Below are 22,446 nucleotides of genomic sequence, written 5' to 3' on the forward strand. Positions count from 1 at the left end.
TTTAAAGCCTCTTGTCTATATACTTACTTGGGTGCATATATTTATATGTATGTTTTATTATATTTATTGATTAATTACATTTAATTTAATAGAATTGACTGATGATTAATGGATGCCATCTTGAGACAAATGAGAGACAGAATAAATTCAAACACTAGAAACAAAAACAGGTTTTAAAACCATCAAAATGAATGCTGCTCATATGTATAACAGGAGTCTGATTTAGTTTGCTTAGAAGTGATAATAAATGACAAACATGGAACTGAGCAAAAAAAAAACAGAATAACTGGTGTGACTGTTTACTGTGGGTATTTTCTTCTCTGATATGGTAATGATGTCATAATCACTATGACGTTGTGATTGGGGCAAATTAATTAGGGCAGTATTTTGTTCTGTATTCTTTGTTGGAAAAAAAATAGTTAAGCACAAGAGCTGCTGATTGGTGGCTGCACATGTATGAATCATGTTATTGGCTCACCCATGTACGTTGCTGTTTCTTCTCAACAAATGCTACCAAGAGAATGAAGCAAATTCTCTAATAGAAGTACATTAATAAGTTATTTAAAATTGTATTCTCCATCTAAATCATGAAAAAAAAAATTGACTTCCAAGATAACTTAATATCTAAGAAATATTAACCAGGTCTGCATACCAGATTCTGCGAGGCCATGCAGGAGCTATTAGAATTACCGACACTCTCTCCTGTTTGATACGAGCAATGATTCGTGGAAGGAACGCAAACGGAGGAAACAGGTATGCCAGATCGAAATTCCAAGGAACCGCCAGAGCATCTATCAGAGCTGCCTGCGGATCTCTTGACCTTGAACCGTACCTTGGAAGCTTGACGTTCTGCCGAGACGCCATCAGATCCAACTCCGGCACCCCCCACTTGAGGGTTAACCTGGAGAACACCTCCAGATGGAGAGCCCACTACCCGGGATGAAATGTCTGTCTGCTCAGGAAATCTGCCTCCCAGTTGTCTACTCCTGGAATGTGGATGGCAGATAGACAACAATTGTGAGCTTCCACCCACTGAATAATCCGAGACACCTCCTTCATGGCTAAGGAACTCCGAGTTCCTCCCTGGTGGTTGATGTAAGCTACTGAGGTGATATTGTCTGATTGGAACCTGATAAACCGGGCTAAGGACAACTGAGGCCAAGCCATCAGAGCATTGTAAATCGCTCTCAACTCCAAGATGTTTATAGGAAGAACAGACTCCTCCCGAGTCCATAGTCCCTGTACTCTTAACGAGTCCCAGACTGCTCCCCAGCCTAGCAGACTGGCGTCCGTGGTCACGATCACTTAGGAAGGTCTCCGGAAGCATGTGCCCTGAGACAGATGCTCCTGAGAAAGCCACCACGGAAGAGAGTCTCTTGTTGACTGGTCTAGAGTTATCCTCTGAGACAGATCCGAATGATCTCCGTTCCATTGCCTGAGCATGCATAACTGCAGAGCTCTGAAATGGAATCGAGCAAAAGGAATGATGTCCATGGAAGCAACCATCAGACCAATTACCTCCATACATTGAGCTACTGATGGCAGAACAGTAGACTGAAGAGAGAGGCAAGAGAAAAGTATCTTGGATTTTCTGACCTGTGTCAGAAATTTTTTCATAGACAGGGACTCTATTAAAGTCCCTAAGAACACCACCCTTGTAGCTGGAACAAGGGAACTCTTTCCCAGATTGACTTTCCAACAGTGGGAACGTAAAAAAGACAACAAGATCTCTGTATGAGAGTTTGCTTGTTGAAAAGATGGCGCCTGAACCAATATGTTGTCCAAGTATGGCACCACTGCAATACCCCGAGACCTGATCACTGCTAAAAGAGCACCCAGAACCTTTGAGAAAATTCTGGGAGCTGTGGCAAGACCAAACAGAAGAGCCACAAATTGAAAGTGATTGTCTAGAAAGTCAAATCTTAGGAATTTGTGATGAGTCCTGTGGATGGGAACATGAAGATATGCGTCATTCAGGTCTATGGTCGTCATGAACTGACCCTCTTGAACCAAAGGAAGAATGGAACGGATGGTTTCCATCTTGAAGGATGGTACCCTAAGAAACTTGTTGAGACACTTTAGGTCTAAAATGGGGTAAAAAGTTCCCTCTTTCTTGGGAACCACAAACAGATTTGAATAAAATCCTAGACCCTGTTCCCTTACTGGAACTGGAACAATCACTCCCAGGGAGGAAAGGTCCTAAACGCAGTTCAAGAATGCCTCTTTTTTTACCTGATCTGCAGATAATCTTAAGAGGTGAAATCTGCCCCTGGGAGGGAAAGCTTTGAATTCTATTTTGTAACCCTGAGATACTATGTTCACAACCCAAGGATCTGGGACATCTCGTATGCAGGCTTGACAAAACAGGGAAAGTCTGCCCCCCACTTGATCCGACCCTGGACTGGGAGCAGAGCCTTCGTGCTGACTTAGAATCAGCTGTGGGCTTTTTAGACCGCTTCCCCTTGTTCCAAGACTGACTAGGTTTCCAAAACTTGCACTGCTCCTGCTTGGAAGAGGAAGAAGAAGACTTCTGATCTCAGAAATTATTTCTGCCAGACTAGGACCAAACAAGGGTTTACCCTTGTAAGGAAGCGCCAGAAGCTTGGACTTGGAGGAAACATCAGCTGACCAAGATTTAAGCCACAAAGCCCTGCGGGCTAAAACAGTGAAGCCAGACAACTTGGCTCCCAGTCTAATAACTTGCATGTTAGCTTTAGAAATAAAGGAATTGGCTAATTTAAGAACCCTGATCCGATTCTGGATTTCCTCCAATGGAGTCATTCAGACAAGGCATCGCACCAATAAGATGCTGCACTTGCTACTGTGGCAAAACAAACAGCAGGTTGCCATTGAAGACCTTGATGAACATACATTCTTTTAAAATAAGTATCCAGCTTCTTGTCCATAGGTTCCTTAAAAGAACAGCTATCCTCTAAGGATCGTAGTTATCTTAGCCAGAGTAGAAAATAGCCCCCTATACTTTAGGCACCGTGTGCCAAGAATCCTTAACAGAGTCAGCAACAGGAAACATATTTTTAAAAATGGAAGAAGGGGAAAAAGGAATCCCTGGCTTCTCCCATTCCTGTGAAATAATCTCCATCACACGGTCAGGAACAGGAAACACTTCCACAGAGGAAGGAATATCATAGTAACTATTAAGTTTACTAGACTCCTTAGAATTGACAACGACAGATGAATCGGAGTTGTCCAAAGTGGCTAATACCTACTTTAACAATACACGGAGGTGTTCAAGCTTAAATCTGAAGTTTACTTCTTGAGTATTAGGCAAAGGAGAAACACTGTCAGAGAATCAAAAAATTTCCCCCTCAGAGGCTACCGAGGTATCCTCCCCTTCAAACTTATGTGGGAGGGCAACCTGCATATCAGCTAAAACTGACACCTTGCTGTCAAATAAAGGTTTAGATTTCCTCTTGCGTTTGCCCAAAACAGGAAAAGCAGATAATGCTGAGGATACCGCAGAAGATAACTGTGCAGCAAAATCTGCAGGCAAAAATACTCCTCCAGAAGGTCGAGAGGAACCGCAGGGCACTGCATATGACACCAATAAGGCTTGGGACGTTTGAGGAGAAAGCTGAGGCATTGCCTGAACAGCATCATCCTGAGAGACATTAGGCTCAGAACATCTTATATTTACATTTTAAAGTCTTATCTAGACATGAGGAACAGAATTGCATAGGCAACACAATCTGGTTCTCCAAACATAATAGACAATTGTCCATAGGAACAGACTCCTGCTCCATGACCCAAATACAAATCACCAGAATGATAGAAAAATAAAAAAAACTTTTTTTTTTTTTTATATTTTCTAATACTTAAAATTTAAGGGTACTGACACTTAAAACTCCGAAACGAAAAAACGTTAGAAAAAACCACCCTTAACTTACAACCTCAACATCTCAGCAGAACTGAGGTGCCTAGAAAATGCTGACAAACACAAAGCACTCACAGGATAAATTGTGCCGATATCACAGACACAGCAGACACCGCTCAAATGCAACTCCACAGAGCGGAAGCAGGAAGATCATGTGACCAGCTGAACTGAAAGAGCGCAATAAACTAAAAGCGCACGAAAACAAGCCGAAAATATCCCACAGTAAAAAAGACCATTACTGCTTCACATGACAGTTTCAAAATCAACTGAAACCACCCTCCTTAAAAATATATACAGCACTAAAAAACACCCCAGGGCTGCAATAAAATAAATAACCCCCAGGAAAAATAATGCACAAAAATAAAAAATGAGTCACAACTATAAGTTTAACTCCTTCATGCCCACAGGAAGGAATAACCAAGTCTCTAATCACACACAGAAAACGCCCCTGCATACTGGCTACAATGAAATCCTAACTAAGGATTATAAATGTCCCAAATAGAAAGCAGAGAAAGTTCCACACCTACAAGACAAAAGCACTTACCTGCAGTCTAGCTGTCCGGCAGGAAGACAGCTTACCGGGTGTGAAAGGACACATTTTACTTACAGAGACCTGTAGAAAAAAACAAAGAACACCTAACTCTGTTTCCTAACATATTGCAGCCCTAGGTGTAGAAAGCCAAAGTAAGCACAACCTTACAACTTCCTAACTGCTTACAAAACCACCACTACTCTACTGCAGAGACTGACGTGGACTCATCTAAACCCCAAATCCTTGCTTGCAGAATTCATTTCTTCAGACACCAAACTTCAAGTCCTACATTAACAGAGGCAAAGAGAATGACTGGGGATTATGGGTAGAGGAGTGATACTTAAAGGGACATAATACTCATATGCTAAATCACTTGAAACTGATGCAGTATAACTGTAAAAAGTTGACAGGAAAATATCACCTGAGAATCTCTATGTAAAAAAGGAATATATTTTACCTCACAATTTCCTCAGATCACCAGAGTAAGTGCCGTGTAAAAAAAATATACTTCAGCTGCTGTCCAGCTGCAGGTAAAAAAAAAAAAATTAACAGCAGCCAATCAGCATCAACAGTGCTGAGGTCATGAACTGTTTTACTGTGATCTCATGAGATTTCACTTATCTATCATGAAATTTCATAGTAAACTTCCTTAAACTGAATAGGGAAATAACATGAGTGTGGACAGGCAAACTGATTTGCTACTTAAAGGGACAGTCTACACCAAAAATGTTCTTATTTAAAAAGATAGATAATCCCTTTAAAAAGCATTCCCTGTTTTTGCATAACCAACAGTTATATTAATATGCTTTTTACCTCTGTGATTACCTTGTATTTAAGCCTCTGCCGACAGCCTCCTTATCTAAGTGCTTTTGACAGACATGCAGTGTAATCAATCAGTGAAGACTCCTAAATAACTTTACGGGAGTGAGCACAATGTTATCTATATGACACACATGAACTAACACTGTCTAACTGTGAAAAACTTCCAAAATGCTCTGAGCTAAGAGGCGGTTTTCAACGGTTTAGAAATCAGTTTGAGCCTAGCTAGGTTTAGCTTTTCAAAAATACCACCAAGGGAACAAAGCAAATTTGATGATAAAAGTAAATTGGAAAGTTGTTTAAAATTGCATGCCCTATCTGAATCATGAAAGTTTAGTTTTGACTTTACTGTCCCTTTAAAGTCCTTTACAATGGGGTGTGAATACTAAGGACATTTTGAGGTAAAATATCTTTCTTTTTTACATAGAGATGCTCAGGTGATATTTTCTAGTCAGCTTTTTACAGCTATGCTGCATCACTTTCAAGTGTTTCAACATTTGGGTATCATGGTCCTTTAACAGCTTTGCTGTGGTGCGCTTTGCCTCCTCCTGGCCAGAGTGATATTCCCACTAGTAATTGAATGATGTTGTGGACTCTCCATATCTTAGGAAATAAATAATAATAATCTCACTTCATCAACTTTCAAAGTAAACCAGTTTCAAGCCTGAGGTGTTTTTAAGTGTCTATAAAATAAAAAATAAGTACAAACATGTAATACAGACAGAAAAGCAGTAAGCTAGAAAGGTACAGAACAGAAAGTAAGCCGGTCATGCAACAGACCAGGGATTTTTAATATTTTCCAACAATTTATGTCACCTACTTCCTAGTGAGTACAGAAATGACAAAGTTTCAGTCAATTCAACGGGAAACTTAAGTCTAATCACTCGAGTTCCAGACATCTTAACAACTGTTTCTGAAATCATTTACTAGGAAATATATGTTGCTTCTACATCTTGAATTCATCAGACTAGCAAACAATTTCATCAAGAAACCTGGAAAACGGCAAAACAGCTGTTGGACATGAAGTTTTAGAAATGCAAGCCTGAAAAACAATCAAGTGTGCAGACAAAGGGAAATATAAAGATTATGTTTTTCTATATCTGGAAATTAGACTTAACAGGGCTCATACGTCCAATGGAAAATGTAGTGCGTAATCATTTACTACAACCAGCTGGTGTTTTCCAAGCAAAAGCACTCTATGGCCCATATTTATCAAAGACCACCATTCCAGCAAGTATCTGCTGCCAGTAGTTGTAGTTGCACAAGCAGCCTGACCAGAATGATTTACCTCCGCCACCGCAGCTACTTAACTAGCGTTTCATGCCTGCTCGGACCTCAAAGCTTCATAAATGGGGCCCTATGTGTCTATACCGAAAAGCTAGTGGCTCTCATTTGTTTGTATTATTTGTAAATCAATTAATACATTTTAAAAATAAATGTTTATGTCATTGCCTTGAAAATGATTAAACCACTTGTTTTTTGTAAGGTTTAAAAATTGTAAAGTGGCTTTATCTTTTAAGTTAAAGAGGCATTTAAATTAAAAATGTAATTCTTTAAAAATATTTAAAGGGACATTATAACCAAATGTTGAAGCACTTGAAAAATATACTGCATTGCTGTATAAAGCCGATTCGAAAATATCACCTGAACATCTCTTTGTAAAGAAGGAAGATATTCCTCAGTAGCCACATCTCATTGTAAAGGAAACAGCCAATCATGATGCTAGTCCCTTGGACATGCAAGGGAGCGTGCATGTGGCATGTGCAGGCACAATCATGTTATTTCTCTCCTCAGTTTACTATGAAATTTCACGAAAATTTCAGTGAAATCTCATGAGATCACAGTAAAGTAATGCATGACCTCAGCAATGGTGATGGGCTTTTTTAAAAAAAATGTACTTGATGCTGGACAGTAGCTGAAGGATAGCTGTTCACAAAGCATTTATTATCGTAAGCTGAGGAAATTTCCTTTTTAACATAGAGATGTTAAGTTGATATTTTCTTGTCAGCTTTTTACAGATTTGCTGCATCACTTTCATGTGATTTAGCATATGGGTATTATGTCCCTTTAATTAAAAAAAAATATACTTACAATGCAAAATATATTAATTTCATAGAATTTGAAAAAAAAAAAGTGTTTGTTCCACTATACCAAGTATATGAAGCTCAAATTATAATTTACTCTTGCACATGCACTAGCATTCCCCCTCGACTAGACTACTTAATCATGTATTATCTTAAAGAGGCATTAGGGTCGATTTATCAAGCTTCGGCGGACAGGAGAGTACATATGTGCCCCTGTCCACTGCAACTCGCCTCTGGCGGGCTGAATTCCGCTTCTCAAAAACCCTCAAAGATGTTGCAGCATTTCGCTCCCTGCTGGCGAGCTTTTGATCATAAGACCATAACTTTTTTAGATACAACAGAGAAACATTTTGAGTATGGTGTCCCTATGGTGTTCATAAAAAAAAATATACGAGCAAGAATACGAGGTTGATTTTTTACACAAAAGCAGGTGGTGTTCAATGCCTCCAATCTATAAAATTACTCAAAACAATTGATATTAAAGGGACATAAAAGTGCTAAATCAAAATGTTCTAATCGGTTACGTTTCATTATTACATTGTTCCTTCCATATAACTGTGTTTAATCCCCTCTGCAGAGGTTAAAACACACATACCTCCCCCATCATTTACCGGTGGATTTACGGGATGCAGGAGGTTAAAAGAGCCCATTGGAATTTTATGGGCAGGGTTGCAGACAGACCATAGGCGTGATACATACAGTCCCCTTCAACAGACACTTAAAGTGAATGTAAATTTTGATGCTTAAGTGCCCGGTTTTTAAAAATGCGATTAAAAACAGGGGCACTTTAATTCATCAAAATTTACATTTTACTCCTGTTGTGAAAAAAAAAACTTGCCTTTTAATCTTGACAGCTGCTCCAGCTTCCTCCGCCCGTTGCAAAGCCTCTTCCTAGGTCTAAAATGAGGAATCTGGCTTCCCCCAATCACGGCGTTGAATCAGACACGGATTCCCCCAGGATTGGAGGATGACCGATCCATAATTTCTGACGCCAGAAATGGCTTGCGACGACCGAGGGAAGCTGGAGCGGCTGTCAAGATTAAAAGGTAAGTATTTTTTTACACGAGTGAAAATGTAAATTTTGATGAATTAAAGTGCCCCTGTTTTTAATCAAATTTTTTAAAAAACGGGCACTTTAGCATCAAAATTTACATTCACTTTAAATCAAAATTTCATGATTCAGATAGAGTATGCCTTTTTAAGAGACTTTCCAATTTACTTCCATTATCAAATTGTGCAGTTTTTTTATATGCACACTTTTCTGTGGCACCAAGTCCTACAGAGCATGTGCAAGAGTTCACAGTGTATACATATAAGTCTGTGATTGGCTGATGGCTATCACATGATACAAGGGGCATGCAAATAAAAGACAATTTTGAAATCTGTTAGAAAAAAAAAATCTTTCTTTCATGTAATTGGCAAGAGTCCATGAGCAAGTGACGTATGGGATATACAATTCTACCAGGAGGGGCAAAGTTTCCCAAACCTCAAAATGCCTATAAATACACCCTCACCACACCCACAATTCAGTTTTACAAACTTTGCCTCCTATGGAGGTGGAAGGCCGGACCTACTGTCTCAAGGTCCGTTTTTCCATCAGGATCTCAAATCATTAAATTTGAAGGTATGGAAATTGAACGCTTAGTATTAAGTCATAGAGGTTTCTCTGACTCAGTAATTAATACTATGTTACAAGCTCGTAAATCTGTCTCTAGGAAGATTTATTATCGAGTTTGGAAGATTTACATTTCATGGTGTTCTTCTCATAAATTCTCTTGGCATTCTTTTAGAATTCCTAGAATTTTACAGTTTCTCCAGGATGGTTTGGATAGGAGTTTGTCTGCAAGTTCCTTGAAGGGACAAATCTCTGCTCTTTCTGTTTTATTTCACAGAAAGATTGCTAAACTTCCTGATATTCACTCTTTTGTACAGGCTTTAGTTCGAATTAAGCCCGTCATTAAATCAATTTCTCCTCCTTGGAGTCTTAATTTGGCTTTGAAGGCGTTACAGGCTCCTCCTTTTGAGTCTATGCATTTTTTGGATATTAAACTACTTTCTTGGAAAGTGTTGTTCCTTTTGGCTATCTCTTCTGCTAGAAGAGTTTCTGAGCTATCTGCTCTTTCTTGTGAATCTCCTTTTCTGATTTTTCATCAGGATAAGGCGGTTTTGCAGACTTCATTTGAATTTTTACCTAAGGTTGTGAATTCTAACAACATTAGTAGAGAAATTGTTGTCCCTTCCTTGTGTCCTAATCTTAAGAATCCTTTGGAAAGATCCTTACATTCTTTGGATGTGGTAAGAGCTTTAAAATATTATGTTGAAGCTACTAAAGATTTCAGGAAGACTTCTAGTCTATTTGTTATATTTTCTGGTCCTAGGAAAGGTCAGAAGGCCTCTGCTATTTCCTTGGCCTCTTGGTTAAAGCTTTTGATTCATCAATCTTATTTGGAGTCGGGTCAAGCCCCGCCTCAGAGAATTACAGCTCATTCTACTAGATCAGTCTCCACTTTGTGGGCATTTAAGAATGAAGCTTCAGTTGATCAGATTTGCAAAGCAGCGACTTGGTCCTTTTTGCATACATTTACTAAATTCTACCGTTTTGATGTATTTGCTTCTTCTGAAGCAGTCGTTGGTAGAAAAGTTCTTCAGGCAGCTGTTTCAGTTTGATTCTTCTGCTGCTGTTTTAAGTTTTTCTTTTCTTCATGAGAATAACTTATATTTGGGTTGTGGATTATTTTTTCAGCATTTGGCTGTTGTTTATTTTTTATCCCTCCCTCTCTAGTGACTCTTGCGTGGAGTTCCACGTCTTGGGTATTTGATATCCCATACGTCAATAGCTCATGGACTCTTGCCAATTACATGAAAGAAAACATAATTTATGTAAGAACTTACCTGATAAATTAAATTCTTTCATATTGGCAAGAGTCCATGAGGTCCACCCTTTTTATGGTGGTTATGATTTTTTTTGTATAAAGCACAATTATTTCCAAATTCCTTAGTTGATGCTTTTTACTCCTTTCTTTATCACCCCACTACTTGGCTATTCGTTAAACTGAATTGTGGGTGTGGTGAGGGGTGTATTTATAGGCATTTTGAGGTTTGGGAAACTTTGCCCCTCCTGGTAGGATTGTATATCCCATACGTCACTAGCTCATGGACTCTTGCCAATATGAAAGAAATTAATTTATCAGGTAAGTTCTTACATAAACTATGTTATTGCTTGTTAAAATTCAGAGTAAGTCCTATTGCATTGTCTATTTATTATGCACTTTTTGATTTTGTAATTCTACTGTATTTAACAATGAACAGCTATGGTTGGGTAGCAGGCCAGTTGGGAGGTATGAAGTCATATACAAGCCATAGTGCAAAAACACAATGCTCTAAGACATTAGAACATTTTCTTTTTGCACTATAAAGAACCATTAAATGAGTGAAAAAGCTACATGCAAACAACTTATGCAATCAGCATAAATTACTGATTCATTCAGCTGCCATTACTTTACTTTTACATTGACAGCATACTATGTGTTTCTTCTTACCTTTGAAAACCTCTAGGAAATGTCAGATTCCCTTGTTTCATATAAGCATGTATGTTTAAAATGGATTGGAACAGGGCAAATGCATACAATGTACAGGTCTTCTAATGGATTACAATGGATTGAATGCTACAAAAGTATACCTAAACTCCAACAACTTAAAATTCAGAGTGTTATTAAGCTGCCCACAATGTGCCCTTACCGATTTATTAAAATTGACCCTAAAACCAACTACTTATAATTCTTCTCATGTCCAAATTGGTACATTCTGCGGTTTGTTTTCACAAAAGAATTAATTGATGTAACAAATATAATGGCCTAGTCTATCAGCTTATTTAGCTAAACTATTTAGCTAATTGTACCTCCTGCAAAATTTCAATGATAGCTTTCTCTTTGCTTATCCAAGCTCACCAACGCCTTTCTTTGGTGTCTTTTGTAAACATTCTGTTACACAAGACAACATTTTAGATACCGCACATACTATTCTATATTTTAGAGCAACCAGTTGACATACTTTGTTCCTTGTTCTCATAGATCTAATACAGTTGATCCATCAGAAATGTTGCCAAGGAAGAAATAAAGGATGACGACCTAAAGTGACCACAAAGTCAAAATTAAACTTTGATGATTCAGATAAAGTAGACCATGCAATTTAAAATAAAACTTTGGTGTTTACAATCGGTGGCTACACACAGACACCTCTTGTCACTGGCTCAACAGATGTGTTCAGCTAGCTCCTAGTAGTACATTGCTGCTCCTGACCCTATCTAGTATATGCTCTACAACAAAAAATACCAAAAGAACAAAGCAAATTTGATAAAAGAAGTAAATTAGAAATTAGTGTAAAACTGCATGCTCTGTCTGAATCATGAAAGAGAAATTTTTGGCGTTACTGTCTCTTTAAACTGCTGTTATTTTTACCACAAATAACACAACTGTTCCACAATATGTGATCAGACTTCAAATAGCCATAAACTGGACGTTATATTGAATGAAATACTAACGACAGAATTAATGGAATCTAAGGTGAATCACTCATCTTCAAGTTCCCCCTAATGAACCTTAAATTAGAAAGTGTGAAGACATCAAGTCTTTGTCTATTGTGCCAGATAGACAAGAACACTGCTTTCTTACCAGATTTCTCAGATTTCTCTTTCAGCTCCTGAAGTTCCTCGCACTGTGCAGTTAACTGCTTGACCCGCTTCCGAAGCTGAGAAACCTCCTCTTCCTTCAACTCCATGGTCTCATGCATTTGTCGTTTTGTTTCTGCAATGACCATGCCCTAAGCAGAAATCAGTGAAAATAGTAAATGGATAATAGAAAGTGTAATTAAAATTGCATGAAGATAGCTTTTAAAAGTGACATTGAATATTCTGCTCAGCAGCTGTAAGGCTTGCGCGGATTGGTGGGGTCATGTGACTACCGCTCCTGATCAGCCAACCAGCTTGACAAATAGAAAGCATTATTTAACAAATTAGTTTGTGTAGCTTTGCCATACAGAGTGTCCCTTTTATGTTTTTTTCAGTATCATGTCTGTATATTAATGTCTGTATTAAAATTATCCAGTATTAAGATTCAATTAACTTTTCAAATATTTGATTTAAATACAAACCATAACATAAGAAAAGATGAAATACATTTTTTAAGGGGGTGCTACGTCAATGCCTATACATTACTGTTTAAACATTACATATAATTATCAAAATCAATATTTTCTACATATTAAAAGAGAAGATATATATTATTAATGGCCCACTCCATCTTGAATCTTCTTGCCGCATAAGATGATACAGTTTGCTATGAAGAAGACTTTGCATGCCAAAGATAAATACTATCATCTAAAAATATGAAAACATTTTAGAGTCTATAATGTCTTGAAAATGTGTACCAGATGCAATACTGAACAAAAACCTATTAGGTTAGCTAATTTAAACAAGAAAAGAATGAAGGAAAATATTTGCATTCATAAAATCGTGAAAATGAGTTCCCTATGAATTCCCAGAGGGAACATCATTTCTACAGATATCCATGTTTTTCTTGGTTCTTAAAAATGTGTGATTGATTTTTGTTTAACTTAACTGAAATATTTATTATGATCAGTGGGGAACCACGTTGCGAGATTCACTATGGTTTGTGAAATAAACACTAATAATGGAGGGCCCAAACAGATCATCACCTTGGTATAGTGTGGATAAGAAAATGTCAAGAGCTGGTGACATAAAACAGAATTGCGTGTTTACCTTATCTTGTTCAAGCTGTTCCACCAAATTCTTAGCATCACGCAGCTGGGTAATCAGCTTGGTCTTCTCACTAGTGTGAAGTTCCTAGAATTCCAGACACGTTATTTGGCTAATACTCTAGTAATTAGAATTCTCTAGAATATTAACAGCAAGAATGAAGGCACCATTTTGAATAGCCATACAGTAGCAAAGCAAGATGGTGATGTACCACTGTAATCAAGGACAGCAAACTGAGTACATGGGAGATACAGAATAATGTGCTCCATGAGGGCAACATCATTTCAAGTGAATAAATCTCATTAAACCTATTTTATAAATATATTGTCAAAATCATATAGCAAGATATATATATATATATATATATATATATATATATATATATATATATATATATATATATATATCTTACTTAGAATACTAGTAGGCAAAATGAGTTTGAAATCAGACTCATACTTCCCTAGTGTTTAATATCCTTTAACTAGCCACATTTTTTTTCCATAATGAACACATTCTCTCTTTTTACTAAATATTTATCGAATGCTCTTTCATTTGTACGTCCTTTTTTCTTAAGTGTTTGTATGCATTTCACCTTGAGAATTCTCTAGGGAGTAGAACTTTAAAGGGACATTAAATAATTTGAGATTGAAACAGAAAATGTTTACTTATATGTAGTAAAAATATTTTGCTTACTTATATGTAGTAAATAACAATATTTGCCCTCTTTTTCTGTAATTTATTTTCATAAAAGTATGGGATTTCACACAGTCACTGGAAGCACACTCCAGTAACCCATAGCTGTCCCTGATTGGCTTCAGCAAAGTAGGAAACCTATTTTACAATATTATGGTGCCCAACTGTTTTATGGACACTAAAACTCATCACTTAGGGGGTAAATATTGTGTAGACTGTACCCCTATGTTGGCCGTTGTTAATCCCTTAAAGGGACAGTAAATTTACAGAATAATGTTATATAATTCATTAGCGGTAACTTCATAAATTAAAAGCATTGCAAGTTTTTTTGTGTGTAAAGTCCCACTCCAGGCTCTACTAAGCAGGTCTTGGATTTCCAAAGCGCTTTGCAGGCTCGCTGGCTAGTCCCAGCACGCCCGATCACACTATTGGACAAAATGTAGCTCGCTCCCGCTCTGGTCTAGTAGAGGGAGTGAGCTACATTCAGTTACCGCTAAGATAATGTTATATAATTCTGCTCTATGGAGAGATACTATTTAGGGATGCGTACCCTTAGCTCTGCTCATGATCTTCTATGCTCCTCCCCTCTTGTTACTTCCTCACATTCCCGTTTACAGAAGTTCTATATACTGGCTCCCATCTTGGCTCTTCACAAGACTCTCCCCTAGTTTTAACAGCTTCAAGCGCTCCCTAAAGACTCTACTATTTAGGGATGCATATAACCTACACTAACCTTTCCCAACTCCATTGCTTTACCGTTGAACCCCTTAGAATGTAAGCCTATGAGCCCAGCTGTTTATAGATAAGATAAAAACACCTTCATAAGAGCCGACTACAACAATGCAACTCACGGCAGGGCCCTCTACCCATTTGATCCCTATAATTGCTACCTTGAATACCGCCTATGTTTATAGCGCTGTGGAATCTGTTGTGCTCTACAAATACCTGATAATAATAAAAATAAAATAATAATGCTGTGCCGAATGCCAGAATGTGAGGCTATCCAGCAACAGTGCAGTAACAGTCAAAGTATTACTATTACTTTGTATATAATCACAGTGATTGTGTACTTAAAATGTAGCATAGATACTGGCATGCTGCAATGCACGCTGATATCAGGCTCAATAAGCTATCACTGGATGACTCAGGAGGCAGTCCAGTAATGCCCAATAAAGTGCCCCCATTGTCATGTGATCACTGTGACAGTCCGTAAATATAAGTCAATTAAGTTTTTCTGCAAAGTATCATATCATTAAAAGATGATCATAAAATACATTCATTAATATTTTATTCATACATTACTTTAATTAGACTTGTATATAAGATAAAAAACATAAAACATCTACAGATGGTATCTTTTACAACCTCAAAGCAGGATTATTTGATCATAGGCTCACCGTTCCACGGACACTCCTTATATAAAGTGGCTTGCTGTCTGGGAGCCTATTTAATGCAAGAACTAAATTGATGACAGCCCCTCCAGCACTGGAAAAATTCAGCAGCATTATCTGTAGAGCAGTGCTACAGAACTGGTAGCTTCTGCATAACTACTAGGTAAAATCAGATGCTGTTAACCCAATGGTGGGCAAAATAGCAGCAATATATTGAAGCACTCTTGTATGCCGAGTGAGGATTAAGGGCTTGATTTATCAAGCTATGGCAGACAGGGGGTACTTATGTGCCCCTGTCTGCTGCAGTTCGCCTCTGGCGTACAGAATGCCGTTGGCGGAATTCAGCATTGCACAAGAGCGCTATTTTGTGCTCTTGTACAATGCCGCCCCCTGCCCGCGCAGGAGCTGTCAATTTCCCAGTCGAACGAGATCGGGGAGATTGAAATTCTCCATCTAAGAGTTGGAGAAGAGATAAATATGTGAGAACCTGCAGTCGAAGACAAGGAGAAGGCATGATAAATCGTGAGGAAGTGTCTGGCAGTTGTGAAGGAAGAGAACACAGCGCAAAGAGAAAAAGTGCAGCGGTATGCCCTGCATCAATCTGCTTCAAAAGAGTAATGCCAGACTGGAGGTGCTCTGATCTAGCACATATTTAGCGTTTAATGTGCTTTGCTTTGTATTCGTTTTTTTATCCCCTGTATGCTGCTGCAGGGAAGAGACAGCTCGAGTATTGTTTATCTTATTGTTTCTTTTTTACCTTGTTTTTACCAGTTTAAAATCAGGTAAAGTAATTAATTAAAGTTCATTGCAAAGTCTTTCTTTTGTATTTTTTTTAATCAATTAAATATTGTACTTTTGAAGTTAATATCCATTTAAAAAACAGAATTTATGCTTACCTGATAAATTACTTTCTCCAACGGTGTGTCCGGTCCACGGCGTCATCCTTACTTGTGGGATATTCTCTTCCCCAACAGGAAATGGCAAAGAGCCCAGCAAAGCTGGTCACATGATCCCTCCTAGGCTCCGCCTTCCCCAGTCATTCGACCGACGTAAAGGAGGAATATGCATAGGAGAAATCATATGATACCGTGGTGACTGTAGTTAGAGAAAATAATTCATCAGACCTGATTAAAAAACCAGGGCGGGCCGTGGACCGGACACACCGTTGGAGAAAGTAATTTATCAGGTAAGCATAAATTCTGTTTTCTCCAACATAGGTGTGTCCGGTCCATGGCGTCATCCTTACTTGTGGGAACCAATACCAAAGCTTTAGGACACGGATGATGGGAGGGAGCAAATCAGGTCACCTAGATGGAAGGCACCACGGCTTGCAAAACCTTTCTCCCAAAAATAGCCTCCGAAGAAGCAAAAGTATCAAATTTGTAAAATTTGGTAAAAGTGTGCAGCGAAGACCAAGTCGCTGCCTTACATATCTGATCAACAGAAGCCTCGTTCTTGAAGGCCCATGTGGAAGCCACAGCCCTAGTGGAGTGAGCTGTGATTCTTTCAGGAGGCTGCCGTCCGGCAGTCTCATAAGCCAATCGGATGATGCTTTTAAGCCAAAAAGAGAGAGAGGTAGAAGTTGCTTTTTGACCTCTCCTTTTACCAGAATAAACAACAAACAAGGAAGATGTTTGTCTGAAATCCTTTGTAGCCTCTAAATAGAATTTTAGAGCACGAACTACATCCAAATTGTGCAACAAACGTTCCTTCTTTGAAACTGGATTCGGACACAAAGAAGGCACAACTATCTCCTGGTTAATATTTTTGTTAGAAACAACTTTCGGAAGAAAACCAGGTTTAGTACGCAAAACCACCTTATCTGCATGGAACACCAGATAATGAGGAGAACACTGCAGAGCAGATAACTCTGAAACTCTTCTAGCAGAAGAAATTGCAACCAAAAACAAAACTTTCCAAGATAATAACTTAATATCTACGGAATGTAAGGGTTCAAACGGAACCCCTTGAAGAACTGAAAGAACTAAATTGAGACTCCAAGGAGGAGTCAAAGGTTTGTAAACAGGCTTGATTCTAACCAGAGCCTGAACAAAAGCTTGAACATCTGGCACAGCCGCCAGCTTTTTGTGAAGTAAAACAGATAAAGCAGAAATCTTTCCCTTCAAAGAACTTGCAGATAATCCTTTCTCCAAACCCTCTTGTAGAAAGGATAGAATCTTAGGAATTTTTATCTTGTTCCATGGGAATCCTTTAGATTCGCACCAACAGATATATTTTTTCCATATTTTATGGTAAATTTTTCTAGTTACAGGCTTTCTAGCCTGAATAAGAGTATCAATGACAGAATCTGAGAACCCACGCTTTGATAAAATCAAGCGTTCAATCTCCAAGCAGTCAGTTGGAGTGAGGCCAGATTCGGATGTTCGAACGGACCTTGAACAAGAAGGTCCCGTCTCAAAGGTAGCTTCCATGGTGGAGCCGATGACATATTCACCAGGTCTGCATACCAAGTTCTGCGTGGCCACGCAGGAGCTATCAAGATCACCGAAGCCCTCTCCTGATTGATCCTGGCTACCAGCCTGGGAATGAGAGGAAACGGTGGGAATACATAAGCTAGGTTGAAGGTCCAGGGCGCTACTAGTGCATCTACTAGAGTCGCCTTGGGATCCCTGGATCTGGACCCGTAGCAAGGAACCTTGAAGTTCTGACGAGACGCCATCAGATCCATGTCTGGAATGCCCCATAATTGAGTTATTTGGGCAAAGATTTCCGGATGGAGGTCCCACTCCCCCGGATGAAATGTCTGACGACTCAGAAAATCCGCTTCCCAATTTTCCACTCCTGGGATGTGGATTGCAGACAAGTGGCAGGAGTGAATCTCCGCCCATTGAATTATTTTGGTCACTTCTTCCATCGCCAGGGAACTCCTTGTTCCCCCCTGATGGTTGATATATGCAACAGTCGTCATGTTGTCTGATTGAAACCTTATGAATTTGGCCTTTGCTAGTTGAGGCCAAGCCTTGAGAGCATTGAATATCGCTCTCAGTTCCAGAATGTTTATCGGGAGAAGAGATTCTTCCCGAGACCATAGACCCTGAGCTTTCAGGGGTTCCCAGACCGCGCCCCAGCCCACCAGACTGGCGTCGGTCGTGACAATGACCCACTCTGGTCTGCGGAAGCTCATCCCTTGTGACAGGTTGTCCAGGGTCAGCCACCAACGGAGTGAATCTCTGGTCCTCTGATCTACTTGGATCGTCGGAGACAAGTCTGTATAATCCCCATTCCACTGTCTGAGCATGCACAGTTGTAATGGTCTTAGATGAATTCGCGCAAAAGGAACTATTTCCATTGCCGCAACCATCAAACCTATTACTTCCATGCACTGCGCTATGGAAGGAAGAAGAACAGAATGAAGTACTTGACAAGAGCTTAGAAGTTTTGATTTTCTGGCCTCTGTCAGAAAAATCTTCATTTCTAAGGAGTCTATTATTGTTCCCAAGAAGGGAACTCTTGTTGACGGGAATAGAGAACTTTTTTCTACGTTCACTTTCCACCCGTGAGATCTGAGAAAGGCTAGGACAATGTCCGTATGAGCCTTTGCTTGTGGCAGAGACGACGCTTGAATCAGTATGTCGTCCAAGTAAGGTACTACTGCAATGCCCCTTGGCCTTAGCACCGCTAGAAGGGACCCTAGTACCTTTGTGAAAATTCTTGGAGCAGTGGCTAATCCGAATGGAAGTGCCACAAACTGGTAATGCTTGTCCAGAAAGGCGAACCTTAGGAACCGATGATGTTCCTTGTGGATAGGAATATGTAGATACGCATCCTTTAAATCCACCGTGGTCATGAATTGACCTTCCTGGATGGTAGGAAGAATTGTCCGAATGGTTTCCATTTTGAACGATGGAACCCTGAGAAATTTGGTTAGGATCTTGAGATCCAAAATTGGCCTGAATGTTCCCTCTTTTTTGGGAACTATGAACAGATTGGAGTAAAACCCCATCCCTTGTTCTCCTAATGGAACAGGATGAATCACTCCCATTTTTAACAGGTCTTCTACACAATGTAAGTGCCTGTCTTTTTATTTGGTCTGAAGACAATTGAGACCTGTGGAACCTTCCCCTTGGGGGTAGTTCCTTGAAATCCAGGAGATAACCTTGAGAAACTATTTCTAGCGCCCAAGGATCCTGAACATCTCTTGCCCAAGCCTGAGCGAAGAGAGAGAGTCTGCCCCCCACCAGATCCGGTCCCGGATCGGGGGCCAACATCTCATGCTGTCTTAGTAGCGGTAGCAGGCTTCTTGGCCTGCTTACCTTTGTTCCAGCCTTGCATCGGTCTCCAGGCTGGCTTGGTTTGAGAAGAATTACCCTCTTGCTTAGAGGATGTAGAATTTGAGGCTGGTCCGTTTCTGCGAAAGGGACGAAAATTTGGTTTATTTTTAGCCTTAAAAGACCTATCCTGAGGAAGGGCGTGGCCCTTTCCCCCAGTGATGTCTGAAATAATCTCTTTCAAGTCAGGGCCAAACAGCGTTTTCCCCTTGAAAGGGATGTTAAGCAATTTGTTCTTGGAGGACACATCCGCTGACCAAGACTTTAGCCAAAGCGCTCTGCGCGCCACAATAGCAAAACCTGAATTTTTCGCCGCTAATCTAGCTAATTGCAAAGTGGCGTCTAAGGTAAAAGAGTTAGCCAATTTAAGTGCTTGAACTCTGTCCATAACCTCCTCATAAGAAGATTCTTTATTGAGCGACTTTTCTAGTTCTTCGAACCAGAAACACGCTGCTGTAGTGACAGGAACAATGCATGAAATTGGTTGTAGAAGGTAACCTTGCTGAACAAACATCTTTTTAAGCAAACCCTCTAATTTCTTATCCATAGGATCTTTGAAAGCACAACTATCTTCTATAGGGATAGTAGTGCGTTTGTTTAGAGTAGAAACCGCCCCCTCGACCTTGGGGACTGTCTGCCATAAGTCCTTCCTGGGGTCTACCATAGGAAATAATTTCTTAAATATAGGGGGAGGGACAAAAGGTATGCTGGGCCTTTCCCATTCTTTATTTACAATGTCCGCCACCCGCTTGGGTATAGGAAAAGCTTCGGGGGGCACCGGGACCTCTAGGAACTTGTCCATCTTACATAATTTCTCTGGAATGACCAAATTGTCACAATCATCCAGAGTAGATAACACCTCCTTAAGCAGAGCGCGGAGATGTTCCAATTTAAATTTGAATGTAATAACGTCAGGTTCAGCTTGTTGAGAAATTTTTCCTGAATCTGAAATTTCTCCCTCAGACAAAACCTCCCTGACCCCTTCAGACTGGTGTAAGGGCATGTCAGAACCATTATCATCAGCGTCCTCATGCTCTTCAGTATTTAAAACAGAGCAGTCGCGCTTTCGCTGATAAGTGGGCATTTTGGCTAAAATGTTTTTAATAGAATTATCCATTACAGCCGTTAATTGTTGCATAGTAAGGAGGATTGGCGCACTAGATGAACTAGGGACCTCCTGAGTGGGCAAGACTGGTGTAGACATAGAAGGAGATGATGCAGTACCATGCTTACTCCCCTCACTTAAGGAATCATTTTGGGCAACATTATTATCAGTGGCATCATTGTCCCTACTTTGTTTGTCACATTCATCACATAAATTCAAATGGAGAGGAACCTTGGCTTCCGAACATACAGAACATCGTCTATCTGATGGTTCAGACATGTTAATAGGCATAAACTTGATAACAAAGCACAAAAAAACGTTTTAAAATAAAACCGTTACTGTCACTTTAAATTTTAAACTGAACACACTTTATTACTGAATATGTGAAAAAGTATGAAGGAATTGTTCAAAATTCACCAAAATTTCACCACAGTGTCTTAAAGCCTTAAAAGTATTGCACACCAAATTTGAAAGCTTTAACTCTTAAAATAACGGAACCGGAGCCGTTTTTACATTTAACCCCTATACAGTCCCTGGTATCTGCTTTGCTGCGACCCAACCAAGCCCAGAGGGGAATACGATACCAAATGACGCCTTCAATAAGCTTTTTCAGTGGATCTGAGCTCCTCACACATGCATCTGCATGCCTTGCTTCTCAAAAACAACTGCGCATTAGTGGCGCGAAAATGAGGCTCTGCCTATGACTAGAAAAGGCCCCCAGTGAAAAAGGTGTCCAATACAGTGCCTGCCGTTTTTTTAACACAATTCCCAAGATTAAAATAACTCTTCAAAGTTATAAACCATTAAATATGCTTATAAAGTAATCGTTTTAGCCCAGCAAAATGTCTACCAGTCTTTAAAGCCCTTGTGAAGCCCTTTATTCTTATATTTAAAACTAAGAAAATGGCTTACCGGATCCCATAGGGAAAATGACAGCTTCCAGCATTACCAAGTCTTGTTAGAAATGTGTCATACCTCAAGCAGCAAAGTCTGCCCACTGTTTCCCCCAACTGAAGTTACTTCATCTCAACAGTCCTGTGTGGAAACAGCCATCGATTTTAGTAACGGTTGCTAAAATCATCTTCCTCTTACAAACAGAAATCTTCATCTCTTTTCTGTTTCAGAGTAAATAGTACATACCAGCACTATTTTAAAATAACAAACTCTTGATTGAAGAATAAAACTACATTTAAACACCAAAAAACTCTAAGCCATCTCCGTGGAGATGTTGCCTGTGCAACGGCAAAGAGAATGACTGGGGAAGGCGGAGCCTAGGAGGGATCATGTGACCAGCTTTGCTGGGCTCTTTGCCATTTCCTGTTGGGGAAGAGAATATCCCACAAGTAAGGATGACGCCGTGGACCGGACACACCTATGTTGGAGAAATGCAAACAGTTTTATTTCATACTACTACTACTTAGTCATAAAGGGAAATTAAGGGAGAGAGAATATTAAACGTTCGTGGTTCGGATAGAGCATAAAATGTTTAGAGACTTTTCAATTTATTTCTATTATCAAATTTACTTTGTTCTCTTGGTATAATTTGTTTAAAAGCATACATAGGTAGGCTCAAGAATAGCAATACACTACTGGGAGCTAAATGGTCATTGGTGGCTACACACAAATACCTCCTGTCATTGGCTCAACAGATGTGTTCAGCTAGATCTTAGTAGAAAATTAGTTTTGGAGCTAACTTTAAAGGGACACTAAAGATTATAATTAAACTTTCTTGGTTCAGATAGAGCTATATGGACACTTTCCGAGGTACCAGTGACTACTGAGGATGTGCAAGAGTTCAGTGTATACATAGAGTATGAGTCTGTGATTTGCTAATGGCTGTCACATGATAGAGGGCAGGGAAATTTAAG

At 39.4% G+C, this 22,446-nt stretch overlaps 1 protein-coding gene across 3 annotated transcripts in view; it reads right to left on the reverse strand.

The window, feature by feature from the left end:
• Nucleotides 1-22,446, reverse strand: part of GOLGA4 (golgin A4) — a 319,091-nt gene that overhangs the window by 175,461 nt on the left and 121,184 nt on the right. For all 3 annotated transcript variants that reach the window (XM_053714445.1, XM_053714446.1, XM_053714444.1), the window contains 2 exons: nt 13,104-13,187; nt 11,998-12,145 (listed from right to left, as the gene is read on the reverse strand). In XM_053714445.1, coding sequence (XP_053570420.1) covers nt 11,998-12,145; nt 13,104-13,187 — 232 coding nt within the window. The remainder of the gene's footprint in view (nt 1-11,997; nt 12,146-13,103; nt 13,188-22,446) is intronic.

This window comes from Bombina bombina, chromosome 5, assembly GCF_027579735.1.
Source record: "Bombina bombina isolate aBomBom1 chromosome 5, aBomBom1.pri, whole genome shotgun sequence".
NCBI lineage: Eukaryota > Metazoa > Chordata > Amphibia > Anura > Bombinatoridae > Bombina > Bombina bombina.